General features: G+C 40.0%; 2 protein-coding genes across 4 annotated transcripts; one reads left to right on the forward strand and one right to left on the reverse strand.

The window, feature by feature from the left end:
- The first annotated feature begins 1,128 nt into the window (after window positions 1-1,128).
- Window positions 1,129-6,508, forward strand: si:ch73-352p4.8 (cystine/glutamate transporter). Its single transcript, XM_044185821.1, has 12 exons — window positions 1,129-1,839; window positions 2,500-2,626; window positions 2,708-2,823; window positions 3,170-3,295; window positions 3,419-3,518; window positions 3,689-3,733; window positions 3,834-3,957; window positions 4,064-4,167; window positions 4,260-4,356; window positions 5,199-5,348; window positions 5,459-5,636; window positions 6,082-6,508. The coding sequence occupies exons 1-12, from the start codon at window positions 1,545-1,547 to the stop codon at window positions 6,144-6,146; spliced, it is 1,527 nt and encodes a 508-aa protein (XP_044041756.1). The 5' UTR covers window positions 1,129-1,544; the 3' UTR covers window positions 6,147-6,508.
- Window positions 6,509-6,686: 178 nt separating this feature from the next.
- foxm1 (forkhead box M1) lies at window positions 6,687-13,968 on the reverse strand. 3 transcript variants are annotated; one of them, XM_044185815.1, is made up of 9 exons: window positions 13,811-13,968; window positions 12,175-12,666; window positions 11,849-11,997; window positions 11,021-11,212; window positions 10,761-10,889; window positions 10,318-10,377; window positions 9,807-9,855; window positions 9,490-9,662; window positions 6,687-9,217 (listed from the first exon to the last, which is right to left on the reverse strand). In XM_044185815.1, the coding sequence occupies exons 2-9, from the start codon at window positions 12,626-12,628 to the stop codon at window positions 8,402-8,404; spliced, it is 2,022 nt and encodes a 673-aa protein (XP_044041750.1). In that variant the 5' UTR covers window positions 12,629-12,666; window positions 13,811-13,968; the 3' UTR covers window positions 6,687-8,401. The 3 variants fall into 3 exon arrangements, with proteins under 3 accessions (XP_044041750.1, XP_044041751.1, XP_044041752.1); XM_044185816.1 differs by lacking the exon at window positions 13,811-13,968 and adding an exon at window positions 12,810-13,109; XM_044185817.1 differs by lacking the exon at window positions 10,318-10,377.
- Between the last annotated feature and the right edge of the window lie 100 nt (window positions 13,969-14,068).

Raw genomic sequence — 14,068 nt, forward strand, 5'->3', positions numbered from 1 at the left:
TTACAATTATGAACATACAGTATATCACATGTAGAACTAATACATACCCAGTGCCTACCCATCATTAAACTTGTTAAGAAATCTACAATGAGCCATCCAAACAAAAGCCACATAACATAATTGCGTGACTATTTCAAGATTCAGAAAATTACTTTTTAAATCTCTTTTTAAAGCTAATTTTAAATAAAATTTAAAAAAAATCATATGGGAATGCCACATTTTGGGTTGTTTCACTTTGATATTATAATAAGCCTTTTCAAGCGTCAGATTTGGTTTGCATGAAGGACTGAATGCCTTTGTACACATGTACATGTAATTGTGTGTCCAACCTCTGTGCAATATCTTCATATTTTATTACATAAAATACTGTATGTCATAACTGCTTGTATATGAAGCAACAAATTTTGCCTGATAAGAAAAATTAAAGCTCTAAAGTCAGGGTTTAACTTGTAGAGTGTCAAATGTTTATTGGATTTAACAGCAGGAAATTCCCACAAACATCCCCCATTTCTGCATCTCTCAGCTTTGTGACCTTGAGTGCCATGAAATACCAGAAATTAAATCCCACAGTCTTGCAGTATCTTCTATAACAGCTTTTAGCGTTAAAATGCATTTAACGCTAAACAACATTTGACTGCACAAGCAATTGTTCATACTTCATAAATCTTAACCAAAGGAACTTTGGTATGTACTGTGTGTGGAGGAATTTTAATAAGCAGGCCGATCGCTGATGAAGTGAAGCTGACATCCATACAGCGGTCAGTCAAGTGAAAATAAGGAAAAACAAGCTAGTAGAGTGGCCTCAGTGATTTTTCTGTTTTCTGTTGCCTCTCATACTAAGCTGGTCTGAGGCCTGTTTGATCTTTGCAGAAATATTGCACAATATTTGTGGTTCAGCTGAAGCCACGTGTCCATGAAAGCTGAGAGAAAGAATTACTGAAATAAAGGAATCCAAAATCAAAACCACTTACATTTTGTAAAACAGAGCTTTAGAGGGGACAAGATGAAAAAGTCTGCTGTTATTCAAAGTAGCCCTCCTGCAGTCTGTGCAGCTGCCTCTACAACACCCTGACCCTTTATCCCTAGAGCCCAAAAGGCATCTGTACACACATGTAAGACCACAAGCACACATACCAACAGTGCAATGTAGGAAAGTGTCGAAACTTTTAACTGCTGTAATTAGTAGCTGAGGCTTGGAAGAGTGCTGGCTTTGTTCCCTGCTCAGGCTGGGAGCCAGTGAGGGGACAAAAACATGCAGGATAAGTTAGAGGGAGAGGGGGCCATGTTGTAGCCAATCTCTTTCTACCACAGCTTCATGCACGTTCGCTCCACTGCTGCAAATGTGTGTCCTGAAGGATTAACAGGAAGCACAAAGAAAATTGGTGATTGCTGTTTTGAGAAAAGCGTTGGTTGGAGAAGTGGAAGGGATTCTGCTGCTGTTTTGTTGTTGAGCAACATCAGACAACATTCTGCAAAAGGAGACAACAAAGAGGTAAGAACTTTAAGTTTGCAGGACTAATATACAATGTAGATGTAAATTTCAAATGAACAGAATTAAGGAAAGTGTGGTCAGTTTGAGGTGTCCAAGTAGAATCTACAGCTGCAAAGACATGGACGGGACACAAATGAAGAAAAAGGAGGACGACAAGAAGGAGAAGACAGAAGAGGAGGTGGTGCACCTTCGGAGAGAGATTGGCCTGCTGCCTGCGGTGTCCTTCATCATCGGCACAGTGGTGGGCAGTGGGATCTTCATCGCACCCAAGGGAGTCCTGATGAACAGCGGCAGTGTGGGGCTCTCTCTGCTGGTGTGGGCGCTGTGTGGGGTCCTCTCCATGTTTGGTAAGATGCCTGATGGTATAGGCAAATTTATCTCTATCTTTAATTTTGTTTTCAATGCATTTTTTCAATAAATTTGTCAATTAAATCATTCATTGTAATAATGAATCACTGAAATGTATATGTTATACTGTTGGCACACTGCACACTCCATATAAACAAGGGTCACCCAACATTAACCTTGACCATTTTGCTGCAAGTTATTCACAAGTTTCACAATAACAAGACAGCATGACTGTCATGCTAGCAGCTCTGTGAGGCTGTACTGTGTGCTAAATGCTAACATCAGAATGCTAACATGCTCACAATGACAATGCAAACATGCTGATGTTTAGCAGTATTTAGTCAGAAAACAAAGTATTGGACACCTGACAGTGGTGTTGTATGAAATATCAGGGGGATTCATCATGAGGGGGATATGAATGTGTGTACTAAATTTCATGGCAATCCATGTCTTTGCCAAATTTTGTGGTACTGACTAACCAAGAGTCTGATAATACCATCCAAACAGCAACACTGCTAACATGGCCAAAATGTAATTAAAACAAAATGCATTTTATATCATTATATAATGTTCATATTTCGAACACAAACACTGACTATATCTATAAATACTTGATTTACATTTCATAACTTTTTTCCTGGTCTGCTCTGTTCCATTAGGGGCCCTGTGCTATGCTGAACTGGGCACCAGTTTTACTAAATCTGGGGGTCACTACACTTATCTACTGGAGACACTGGGTTCACTGCCTGCCTTTTTACGACTCTGGGTTGAGTTCTTATTCATCAGGTTGGTTAGTTTCGTTTTGTCCTATTTGTTCTGACTTTAAGTCAAATCACATAACACAACAAGCATATTTTCTTTTTCCAGGCCAGCTGTAGCTTCCTATGTGTCCCTGGCTTTTGGCCGCTACGTGGTGGAGCCGTTCTACGCACCTTGTGCTGCTCCCATGGTGCTAATCAAGCTTGTCAGCATCCTCGGAGTGAGTGAGTGGTTTTATACCTCCTCCTTCTATCCAGAACAACATTATACTACTCTATATGTCCATGTAGTGCAAAATATAGATGCATAAATCGTAGAAAAGGTTTCAGTCGTAGTCATCTGGACACTGTTTTCAGAATCAAGGCGTTTGGCTCCCATCCGGAAGTCATTCTCAATTGTGAATGACTTCCGGATGGGAGCCGAAACGTCTTGATTCTGAAAACAGTGTCCAGATGACTACGACTGAAACCTTTTCTACGATAGAACACTCCTGGACGAATGAGGGACTACACCGTCTTATAGATGCATAAACTTTTCTTTTACCAGTTGTTTGTCTTTGTGTCTCTGTAGCGTTTGTCGTGGCAGTCAACTGCTGGAGTGTGACCTTGGCCTCTCGCACTCAGGTCACCTTGACTTTCATTAAGATGTTTGCTCTGGTCCTCATCATCATTCCTGGTGTCATTGCACTGGCCAAAGGTGGGAGGATGCGATGGTTACTCCTGAGTATACAGGTGGCTTTCCAACTGTTAGGTCTTTTCAAATGACATTGTTGATAATACTCAGTTACTCTCTCTCTCTCTCTCTCTGCATCTTCTTCAGGAAAAACAGAGAATTTCCAGAATGGTTTTGAAGTTGACTCATTAACATTGGATAGGTTGCCACTGGCCTTCTATAATGGCCTATATGCCTACGGTGGATGGTATGAATATGAACACGGACTTGAATTCAAAACACTTTATTGTCTTCTTTTACCATACATGGAACCTTTTCACTGTCTCTGTGGCAGTTTATTAACCAGTAATATTATAAAAATCACAAAACAATCAGAACTGTATGCTTGTGTGAACAGGCTTTTCCTTTTTCCTTTAGGTTTTATCTGAACTTTGTCACAGAAGAGGTCATAAACCCAAATAGGTATTTTACATCTGGCATCTGCTCCACTCAATCTATTTTTAAAAGTCATATTGCCTTGAAAATGCTATTATATCTCTCTGTGTGTGTCCTGTCTTGTCAGAACCATACCGCTGGCAATAATCTGCTCCATGGTGACAGTGACAGTCTTTTATGTGCTTGTTAATGTGGCTTACTACACCATGATGACTCCCGCTGAGCTTCTGCTGTCTGATGCTGTGGCTGTGGTCAGTGCTACACTGTAGAGTACCCTGCATTTAAAAGTAAAATCACAAGACATACATGTATTGTATGTTTAAATGTTGGTCTGAGCCTGCGTCTGTATCTCTGCAGACGTTTGCGAACCGTGCCCTCCAGGGATTGGCTTCTGTGATTCCCATTCTTGTGGCTCTATCCTGCCTCGGAGCACTTAACGGCGGCTTCTTTGGGTCACCCAGGTAATCTAGACACAAAGGTTATTATTATCACTTCTGTGTGCCAAGAATGACTGCTAACAGCCTGATTGTAAATCTTACTGTTTGTGTTGCAGGATGCTGTTTGTGGGAGCCAGGGAGGGCCACTGGCCTCCAATCTTTTCCATGATTCACATCCGCAGAAATACACCTTTGCCCGCTGTGCTGTTACTGGTAAAGTACTTTCCACACACTATAAACCAGCAAAGCCAGCTGACAGTGTTTAATATTATATCAATGTCACTACATGGACAATAACTGAAAAAAGGCAGCTATATGTTCACAAAGTGTGCGTACATAAGGCAATGTTTGGATGGATGATAAAGAATTAAAAACAAATCTTAACTCAAGGTCCACTTACTAGCGTTTTCTGAGCTTTCATCTGCATCTCACAGTCTTCATCAGCAGATGTAGTTGGCTTTGAATCCAAAAATATGTTCACTCTGTTCATGTAGAATGTAATGCTATGTCCTTAATTTTCAATTTACTTTTAATTCTTAACATGTTATTTTTAGAATTGGTGTCAGGGGAGAGGTTTAGCCCGCCACGATCTAAATCTTTCTGAGGATCTCTAATCAGCCAGAAACAAATATTCTAGGAGAAGCATTTTATATTTGCAATACTTTTATGTGTATGTATTCTGTCTTCATTTTTTGAGAAATACAGTACAGTATAGGGTTCTGGGACTTTCTATAAAAATATGGATATGGAGACCTTTATCAGTAAACCGTCAGCTATGCAATGACCAGATTTTATTGATTCCATTTGCATTCAGTAATCACTTGTGCTTTCAGTTCTAACTGTTTATTGGTAAGAAATCTTACATTTAGGAAATGGTACTAAATGGGAACCAGTTCTTAATTCTCATTCCTAGTGGTACCCAAATGTATGATAGAAAATTATGAATTGTGCAAATAAAAGGTGCTTTCCTCTCCACTACATCACTATATGTAGCAGTCACAACAGAAGTAGACTGAGTATGGATATGTCATTATAGCTGTATTGTCTGTGTACAGTACCCCTTGGTAGTGTTGATGTTAATCACTGGAGAGATCTACCAGCTCATCAACTTCGCCTCCTTTGCTCGCTGGTTCTTCATTGCCTTGGCAACCTTGGGGATGCTCATCCATCGATACCGCTTCCCCCTCCACCCAAGACCTTTCAAGGTTAGTGTGTCTGTGGTTATTGTGCCAAACGGTACAGCATTCTCCATTATTACTGCACATTAAACTGACCAAGCACTGTTTTATTTGCTTATTTTTTTGATAACCCAAAGGTGCCCCTGGCCATCGCAGTCACCTTCACAGTGGTTTGCTTCTTCATCGTGGGTCTCTCTCTGTACTCGGACCCCTGGAACACAGGCCAAAGCTGTGCTCTCACTCTGACCGGGGTCCCAGTTTACTATGTGACCATCTACCGCTTTCGCTTGCCCCATAGATGGAGACGCATCTTCAGTAAGTCATACCAAAATCTGCAAACTTGTTATTTCAGTCAGAGCTTATAATTCAATATATCCAGTTTGTTGGGAAAAGATGTAGCTCCATCTTCAATATACTGTATGTTAAATAGAGCAGAAAGGGAAAAATTTGCTACAGCTTAAAATTACATAATTTGATGGGCCCTGTCATTTTTGAACTTTTCTTAACAAATTGAATGTGTAAAATAGAGAGGTCAGTGGCTTGTAGAGCATGGCCAACACACGGAAGGAAATAGACTTTTCACAAAAGAATTGGTCCAGGACAAAGACCCTGTTAGTCCCGAGCTTGCAGTTATTTTCATTTTCAACTTCAAATTGGCCCACAACTGGCTAAACCCCATTCCGGACATTGTATCCTAACTTTGGCAAGAATGAAAAGCCTTCTCAACTCTTTCATAATTCTGACTCTCAAACATTCCCAGACTACTGCAGCAAGCAGCTGCAGATCCTTCTTGAAGTGGCTCAACAGGAAGTCCAGACATACTGAAGACCCCAAAGACCGCTTTCTACTGACAGACTGCCTGGATACCACCTTAACTAGTCCTAGAACCTTTTGTTTACAGTTTAAACTAGTGTGTTTTAAGTGTCCATTTTGATACTAAATTCATTTTAAGATGCTCTTTCGAGAAATTCTTGCAACAACTATGCTGGGAACAGGTGCCGTATCTGACTTCTCTTTTAGAATTTTACTTGACTAATGTAAGTTGTTGCAGTGCCAGTTTTTAACAGCCATTGCCACTGGAGTAAGAGGTACTTTTCTTTATCGTTAGCATTCTTCATGAACATCTGTTCAATATAGACTTATTTTTACAAAGTTCTGTAAGAACCAATAAAGCATTTTTAAAATCACAGAGACAATCTATAAATGACTAACTTTTATTTGAAATAAATAAAAATAGGTAACCTTGCTATGTAGTTTTTTTTGGATACAATTCACTGTAGATTGTAGAAACTGCACCTGGTCTATTTACATTGATTAAATGTGAGCTGAGCAAGGCAAATCAAAGCGTACTTACAGTCAGAAACATGACATTTATGTTGCATGAGACGCAAACACCAACAGATTTATTGTACAGTCATAGAAACACCAACTTTAGAAAACACATCAAGGCATATATTTTCAAAATCATTTGCTAGAAACCACATTTCACTCTTGCATGCCATACAGCACCAATCCATTTGTAAACAGATCAACTCACAGTAAGCCATACATTATTTTGTGGCTTTTTCAAAAAGGGGTATATCTCCCATCCTATCCTCCAAATATGGAGATAAAATGAGGAGTCACTGCATGCAAAATGTCCCTCTCTGCAGGTACAAAGTGCCCATAAGCTGATACTGGCATACAGATGAACAATTACTGTAAGGATGTATAAAGTCAAAAGGTGAAGACAGTTCTACTATTAATGTACAGAGACAATCCTACTCCTGTTAGTGCTATCTTTATTACTTTGCCATTGTTTATTGCTAAACAATCCTGCATCACAATCTAAAAGTCGACTCCAGGAGGCTGTCTGAACCAAACGGCACAGAAGCATCTCACTGGCTTATCAGGCAATATATCGTCTTTCCATTTACATATGTAAAAGCTAAATTATATATTAAAATGTGCAAATCAACATACATATTTCTCTTCTCTAGCGATTCCTTCAAGAGTACAGACGGATATGACATGTAGAATAAATGATAAAAGAAAACAGGACCATGTGTGAAGTTTTCCACATGGGAAGTTTTACGGACAGAAAAAAAGTGATAAAAAGAGGCAGTTAATTAGTGATGGAACCAATGAAAAGGTAAGCCAGAGGTGGAGAGAAACATCCAAAGTGAGGGACAACAAGTGAGCAGCTTGCTAATTTGACCTGGTAATGAAAATTAAAGTGTCCCTGTCATTAATTAATAAATCCCCCCCCCCAACGGCAGCCAGAAACACCCAGAAGAAAGCAAAGCAGATGTGCAAAAGAAGCAAACTCAAACGGTCTTTAAACAAAAGAGGCGTTAAAGCTATAAAAAGGTTCAAATGAACGACTACAGCAGCCGAATTGAAGGGTACATACATTATATTAAAGCTGCAATTCGTAAATTGAATCACATTCAAACTACAGCAAATGCGACAGCATCTAGTGTCACTTTTGTTAAGTTGTTTTACTTTGGTGTTGTTGACAGTGACAATATCATCAACCGATAATATGGGTAATATGAATATATTACCAAAGCGATGAAATTAGATGCAATTTGCAGAGTCAACCAGACAACCACAGTAAATGTGATTTTTTTGGTGCTCCACCACACTCCACCAGATGAATAGAATAACAATATATCAAACTACAAAACATTATGGATTTTTACCTTTAATCCATATACGAATCAGTTCATGTAATAGTTATCTTCAAGCTAATTAACTCAACTTCTGGCAATTATTTATTTTTAAAATATTGACGATATTCTAAAGGTATGCTTAATATTCTTGGTCATATGCCTAATTGTGTTATCTGTATCTACTTGTATTTCGTGTCTCACTCTGACAAAATTGATTTATTTCAGTTATCATTATAAATAAAGAATGTTCCTTTTAATCCAGTTGCTATAATCTTCATAAACCGTCTCCAAATCTGACAATTTCCTAAAATTTTGGTGTACAGTTTTTTTCTTCTTCAAAGATTGGTCTTTTTTTAAAATTTGCATCTGCTTTGCTGTTTCTGTGTGGGGTTTCCCACCTATAGTGTTTTGGAAAACAGATTCGGGCTACTTAAATTGAGGAATGAACTCAGACCAGCTGATATTGGCCATACCTAGGTCCTCATCATCCAGACCAGAGAAGCTAATGTCCACTAGTATCTTGCTCAGGCTGTCATTCATTGTATCCAGGACAAGGCCCTCTGTGATGGAGCGGTTAGCGGGTGTTGCGCCTCCCGCCTGAAGCAGCTCTCTGGAGCAGCTGCTTCTGAGACAGTTGATAGGAGAGTCCGTTGGCCCGGTCACTCTGGAGGGAGCGGATGTGAGCAGCTCTCTGGGGGAGCTAAACAGAGGCAAGTCTTTAAAGGGAGTGCTGTTGAAGCTGAAGGTGGTGTAGTCGTGCCGCGGTGTGACTGCAGGGCCACCTGGTGTGCGAATGGGGCTGAAGTCCAGAACGTTTTGGCTCCCTTTGCCCACAGGGGTCACTTTCCAGGGCTCGGGTAATATATTAGAGGGAGGCTTGCTGGGCGTGGAGGAGGTCAGATGGCTGCCACTTTTTATGGGGGTCTTGAAGGAGAACTCCCGATCGGGGCTGTGCTGCTCATGCTGGTGCTCGTCCAGCTCAGTATCTCTCATGTCTTGGAAAGTTGAAGCATCAGATGCTACGCCAGAGTCAAAGAAAGTATTATCAGGGCAGAGGAGGACGGGCTCCTCGTGCAGAGAGTGAACCAGGCGCTGTTTACGTCGAGAGCTGCTGGCTTGTCTCTTCGGAAGGGACTTCGGAGTCTCGCATTTAATTGGAACACATACCGGCTCCTCCTTCACCTTGAGGTCATTGCTCTTCTGAGGATACATTGCTACAGCTGGTACATCACATTGTGTCACCTGTCAGACATACAACCATGCACTTTACAATTCTACCAGTAACTGTGCCCTTCATACTCATACCCCAACACATAATGTTGGCATGGCAAAATCTAGCCAGACCAAACCAATATTTCTCCTGCAAAGCTGATCCCACATGAGTTTTGAGAGTGAAAAATCTAAAATGTATTTTTGAAATTTAATACTTATAGAACTTCAAATCACCAGGAACAATATCAAAAGTGTGCGTTTGGATTCCACCATAATTCTGCAATGCATGACAAAGTCTTTACCTTAGGAGCTATCCGCACTCTCTTGGCTCCTCGTGGAGTGTTCCGTTTCTGCTGCGAGCAGGAGGGGGGAAACTGGGCCGATGAGGATGGCAGGTAGACGGAGGAGGTGACGGGGAGCTGGATGGGAACCAAGTAGGAATCGGTTCGAGGGAGAAGAGGTTTCATCCTTCTCTCTGAATGCAGAAAAGACAACAACTCAGAGCAGAGCATCTTAATGACAAATTTTCAAACTAAAAAACAATTACCGCCATTTTTGTCCATTTTCCCCCCTCTCCACATTTAACTCTATCAAAGTCCTTCCATCTCTGTTAACTCACCAGAGCCAGTTGGTGTTTTTCTTGCATCGGGAAGCATCCTCTTTTGTTGCTGTAAAAATTGAAATTACACAACGTCACTTTACACAGTTAAAGTATACTGCCTCAGTGGCCTTACTGTGCTCTCTCCTTCCTTAATGACAGCCTGTGTTCTCCCCATTGTTTTAGGGTTTGGCAAGCTAGAACAGATGAAAGTCAAAGTTAGACCTCTTTTAACTGTCCCTACACACACACACACGGAAGAAGGTATACACATTCCTTGTTGGACAAGGGATGTGGTCTCACTAATCTTTCAGTGTGACTTCAGCCTCCCTGCTGCTTATATCACCTCCTGCAACAAAAACAATTCCCCTAGACCTTAGACCTCCAGCTGCACTCTTTGAGTCTGGTAACAAAAAAAGGCAAGCGAAAGTTGACATCTTCTGATATTCTGTCCCTTTTCTGCTTTCTTCTGTCTGACTGCAGAGATGAAGACTGTTCCTACAGAATTGAAAGAAAGGTAAATCCATCTTACTTGGTGGGGAAATAAAAACATTGGCACCGGAACAGGAGCAGTCATTGGGTCACAACCAGGCTGTAGAGAAAGATGTGGAATGAGAGGGAAGAAAACCATAAAGATTGGAAAACAAAAATCCAAAATAAATTTGAAAGCACTGCAGATGACATTGGGTATACAAAAGATGGCAGATAAAAGGACATGAACTGTTAAGGAACATGGTCACATCAGAAATGTAACAGCATTAGGGATCTCTCCTAAAATATCTTTCTTGTCTGTGTTTAAAAACACCACAAAACAGCGTTCATGTCATGTGACACAAATTTATCAATGATGTTGACGATATCTAATATACAAAATGCTGAACAATAAATCAATAAAGTCAGTTTCAGGGCTTCCTTCATTATAAAGGTGGAAGAATGTGAAAAAGGTGACAGCGGTAAGAAGTCAGCTGTACTCACCTTGTACACTTGATCAAGAGTGAGGCATCGATTGGCCTCAGGCCGGATAGTCCAGAAAGAAATTTTACCATCTGGTGACGTCTCACGAATGAACATGTCGTGTAGAGAGAGGTTATGGCGGATGGAATTCTGCAATTATAAATGAGCAAAAAATCTTGAATGCATGTTTCAGTAAGTGATAATCAAAGACTTTAATCTGTTTAATCTGCTCTATGATATGGGCCCACAAATTATACATTTATTGTTCAGTTCTAAAGTACCTTCCATCCTGGTTTGGACACCTCTCTGAAGTAAGGGAAGTGGTCCTCGATCCACATGTAAATCTCTTTCAGTGTCATCCTCCTGTTCTTCCGACTGTTGATAGCAAACTGGATCATGGCCATGTAGGAGTATGGTGGCCTCTCTGACATGGGTTGTTGAACAGCTTCTGCATCGATTTGTGTATTTTGTGCCTGTAAAAGAAACGATGAAAAAGAAAAAGAGACTTGAATACATAGTACATGTATTAAACTGTAGCCAGATTTAGATTAACGTGATCAGTTTAAAGATAGCCTGGACAATACAGAGATTTCTACAAAATTTCTACTAAATATAAAAACTGTCAACAAAAAAATCTACTTTGACAGTTAGGCAGACTTTACACATTATGCTGATGTACATGAAAGAACTCAACATCTTCAAACTGTCACTCGACAAACAACTTCAATTAAATTATTACAATAACCTCATTATTCATAGTAACTACAATATTGCAAAAATGTCAACATACACAGTGATGTTTTTGTCTCATCTACAATGCAATTAACCTCAAATTAAAATCAAACAATGAAAACTTTTAATTTAAGCATGTGGTCATCAAATAATTTCAAATCTAGCAACACAACAATTCTTTGCAGTCTCAATACTATGGAGATCATTGTAAATATGCTGAAGTGACATTTTAGTGGGACAGACTAGTAAACGGATGGTGTTTAGGGGACATGCTGAGACATGCCTGAGATCAGTGTTCCACCTACACATGCATATGTTTTCACATCAACAGTCAACATTTAACAATCACACCGAGGTGACAAGAAGGAGCAACTGACCTGAAAAGTCTGTAAATTTGAGTTTTGGTTCTCTTTGTTGGTCATCTGCTTGGCAGGATCTGGTTCTAAGGCACATGTGCTCATTCTGCCCAGCCACTGAATATTGGTGAGGCTGTCATCTAAAGGGCCACAATCCAGATCCTTATTCACTGATAAAGAAAAGCAAAAAACATTATTGCTTAAACAAAGGAAGGATTAAAGATACCATACCAAGTCAGTGCTATTAAAGAGATAAAAAAAAAACAACAACAAAAAAAACCCCATTAAAACTCCACAATTACATTTTAAATATCATCTTAGGAAAAAAAAAAATCTTATTTTCATACATGGTTTAATTCCAGTGAGTGGTTTAGCATCTGGTGAGTGCATAGTTTCTGCTTTCACTGGTTGTCCAACTGTACTCCTTGTAGAGACATCATCCTCTTCAGCAGCAGGCTGACAAAAAGATCCATTGTCAGGGCTGCCATTCCCACTGAGAAGGATGAACTTGTTTGGTCCCTGGACACCACACTCTTTGCCTTTGGCAGTGAGGGCCCCAATAACACTTTGAAGGTCTGCTGTTTTGGGAATGACAACCACCTGTGTGTCAGACATAGAAGGGTGATCCATAATGTGGATACCATCAGGGAAGCACTGACTGGCAGCTGATTTGGAAGGTTCATTGGAGCCTGTTGCACCAGATTGGCTTTGCGATTCAGCTGCTGGTGGATCATTTTGCTGAAAAGGCAACTTTCTTCTTCTGAGGATCAGGGGTCTCCTTGGGCTCCGTCTCATGGTCATCAAATCATTGAAAATGCTCCTTGGTGTTCACTGGTTTTCTGTACAAAAATAACACAAAGACAAACGTATAGATTATTTTAAAGCCTGCTAAACATTGGTAAAATATGCAGCTCTTATCACTATCTAGTGTGTATCATACATTCACAGTGCTAACTGCAATTACCGGTAGATTAACGTTTACCTGGCAGACGGTATGAAGTCAAAGCCAAGTTATGAGCTAGGGTTAGCTAGTTAACAGTTAACATAGACTGAATTCAAACCGTTCCTCCGTCCGCTGATCGATTGAGATTGGCACGAAGAAATCAATTCATATCAAGAATGGTGTGACGAGCTGTATGTTAATGATGGACGTCAAGATGAAATCCAGCTCCACATTGTCCGTGTGTCAGTTTTTTAGCTGTGCAATTGTTCAGTTTAGCAGCCTATTTTCGGATATCAGTTGGTTATGTTCCCTGGCGACTCATGCTTCTAGAACAACAGTCGTTAACTTTAACTACGTGTCTGCAGTTGACGACGTGTTTTGTGTAACGTGTACCGCTGATTCCCTGGCCAACGTTTATATGGATTCATATTTGACTTATTTAAATATATTAAAAGTAGTTAGGATTCTCGGAAGAACTCGGCTAATAGAAAACCTACGACAGCCTTCCCATTCAAAAAAATTCCAAATTATACAACCGATTCACACTGCTTTGTAACGTTATCGCCCACTAGTTAGCTAGCTAGCCAAGTGTGGCAACAAGGAGCGGTGCAATTAACGTTAATGGAGTTCAAATTTTATGAAAACAAGCGCTGCATTGTTTGTGAGGTATGATGGATCAAATACGTGTTAGTAATTATTGACAAAACATGTTAAATGATTTTAATACCGATGTACATTTGAAGAAAAAGTAATGACAACACTACAATGTCATATTGCTTAAATCGAGTTCAGTGTGACATCCCTTCGACACGAAATGAAAATTACAATTATTCTGAGAAACACTTAAATGATGAAACATTTGAAGAAAATACAGATTAGCCCAGCTAAACATACAACTTTCTCTCAGCTAACGTTAACGTCAACTAGCTGTGGTTAGAAGCTAAGTTAGCTACCTTAGATGGCTAGTCATCACGGAACAGCTAGCTAGCTAACTACTCTACTGTAACGTTAACGAACAACAAAGCTAGATAAAGCCAAACCTTCATATTACTGCGATATTTCAGGCAATTCCGCTTGGCTGGACTCCTACTAGTAGTTGAAACACTCTGTTCATAGTCGACGTTAAATCAAAAGATCCATGATATTCTTTCATTTAACGCTAGTGTTGTTTACATGCTGTCTGGTCGATTCAGAAACGTTTTTGAATTTTGGCGCTGTGGGTGCTTCCACCGTCACTTTGATCACGTGGTACAAAAGTGCACCAATAGCAGCTAGACAAAGAACCACGATGGCACCAA

The sequence above is a fragment of the Siniperca chuatsi genome, linkage group LG23 (genome assembly GCF_020085105.1).
Source record: "Siniperca chuatsi isolate FFG_IHB_CAS linkage group LG23, ASM2008510v1, whole genome shotgun sequence".
NCBI lineage: Eukaryota > Metazoa > Chordata > Actinopteri > Centrarchiformes > Sinipercidae > Siniperca > Siniperca chuatsi.

Excerpts from the sequence above, each read along its gene's own strand:
- si:ch73-352p4.8 (XM_044185821.1), top strand. The coding sequence starts at position 1,545 with ATGAACAGAATTAAGGAAAGTGTGGTCAGTTTGAGGTGTCCAAGTAGA. Across the intron at positions 3,296-3,418 it reads TGTCATTGCACTGGCCAAAG|GAAAAACAGAGAATTTCCAG; the intron begins GTGGGAGGATGC and ends CATCTTCTTCAG. Across the intron at positions 3,519-3,688 it reads CTATATGCCTACGGTGGATG|GTTTTATCTGAACTTTGTCA; the intron begins GTATGAATATGA and ends TTTTTCCTTTAG.
- foxm1 (XM_044185815.1), bottom strand. The coding sequence starts at position 12,628 with ATGACCATGAGACGGAGCCCAAGGAGACCCCTGATCCTCAGAAGAAGA. Across the intron at positions 9,856-10,317 it reads TGTTTTTATTTCCCCACCAA|CAACAAAAGAGGATGCTTCC; the intron begins GTAAGATGGATT and ends CAATTTTTACAG. Across the intron at positions 9,218-9,489 it reads GAGTGCGGATAGCTCCTAAG|GTGACACAATGTGATGTACC; the intron begins GTAAAGACTTTG and ends TATGTCTGACAG.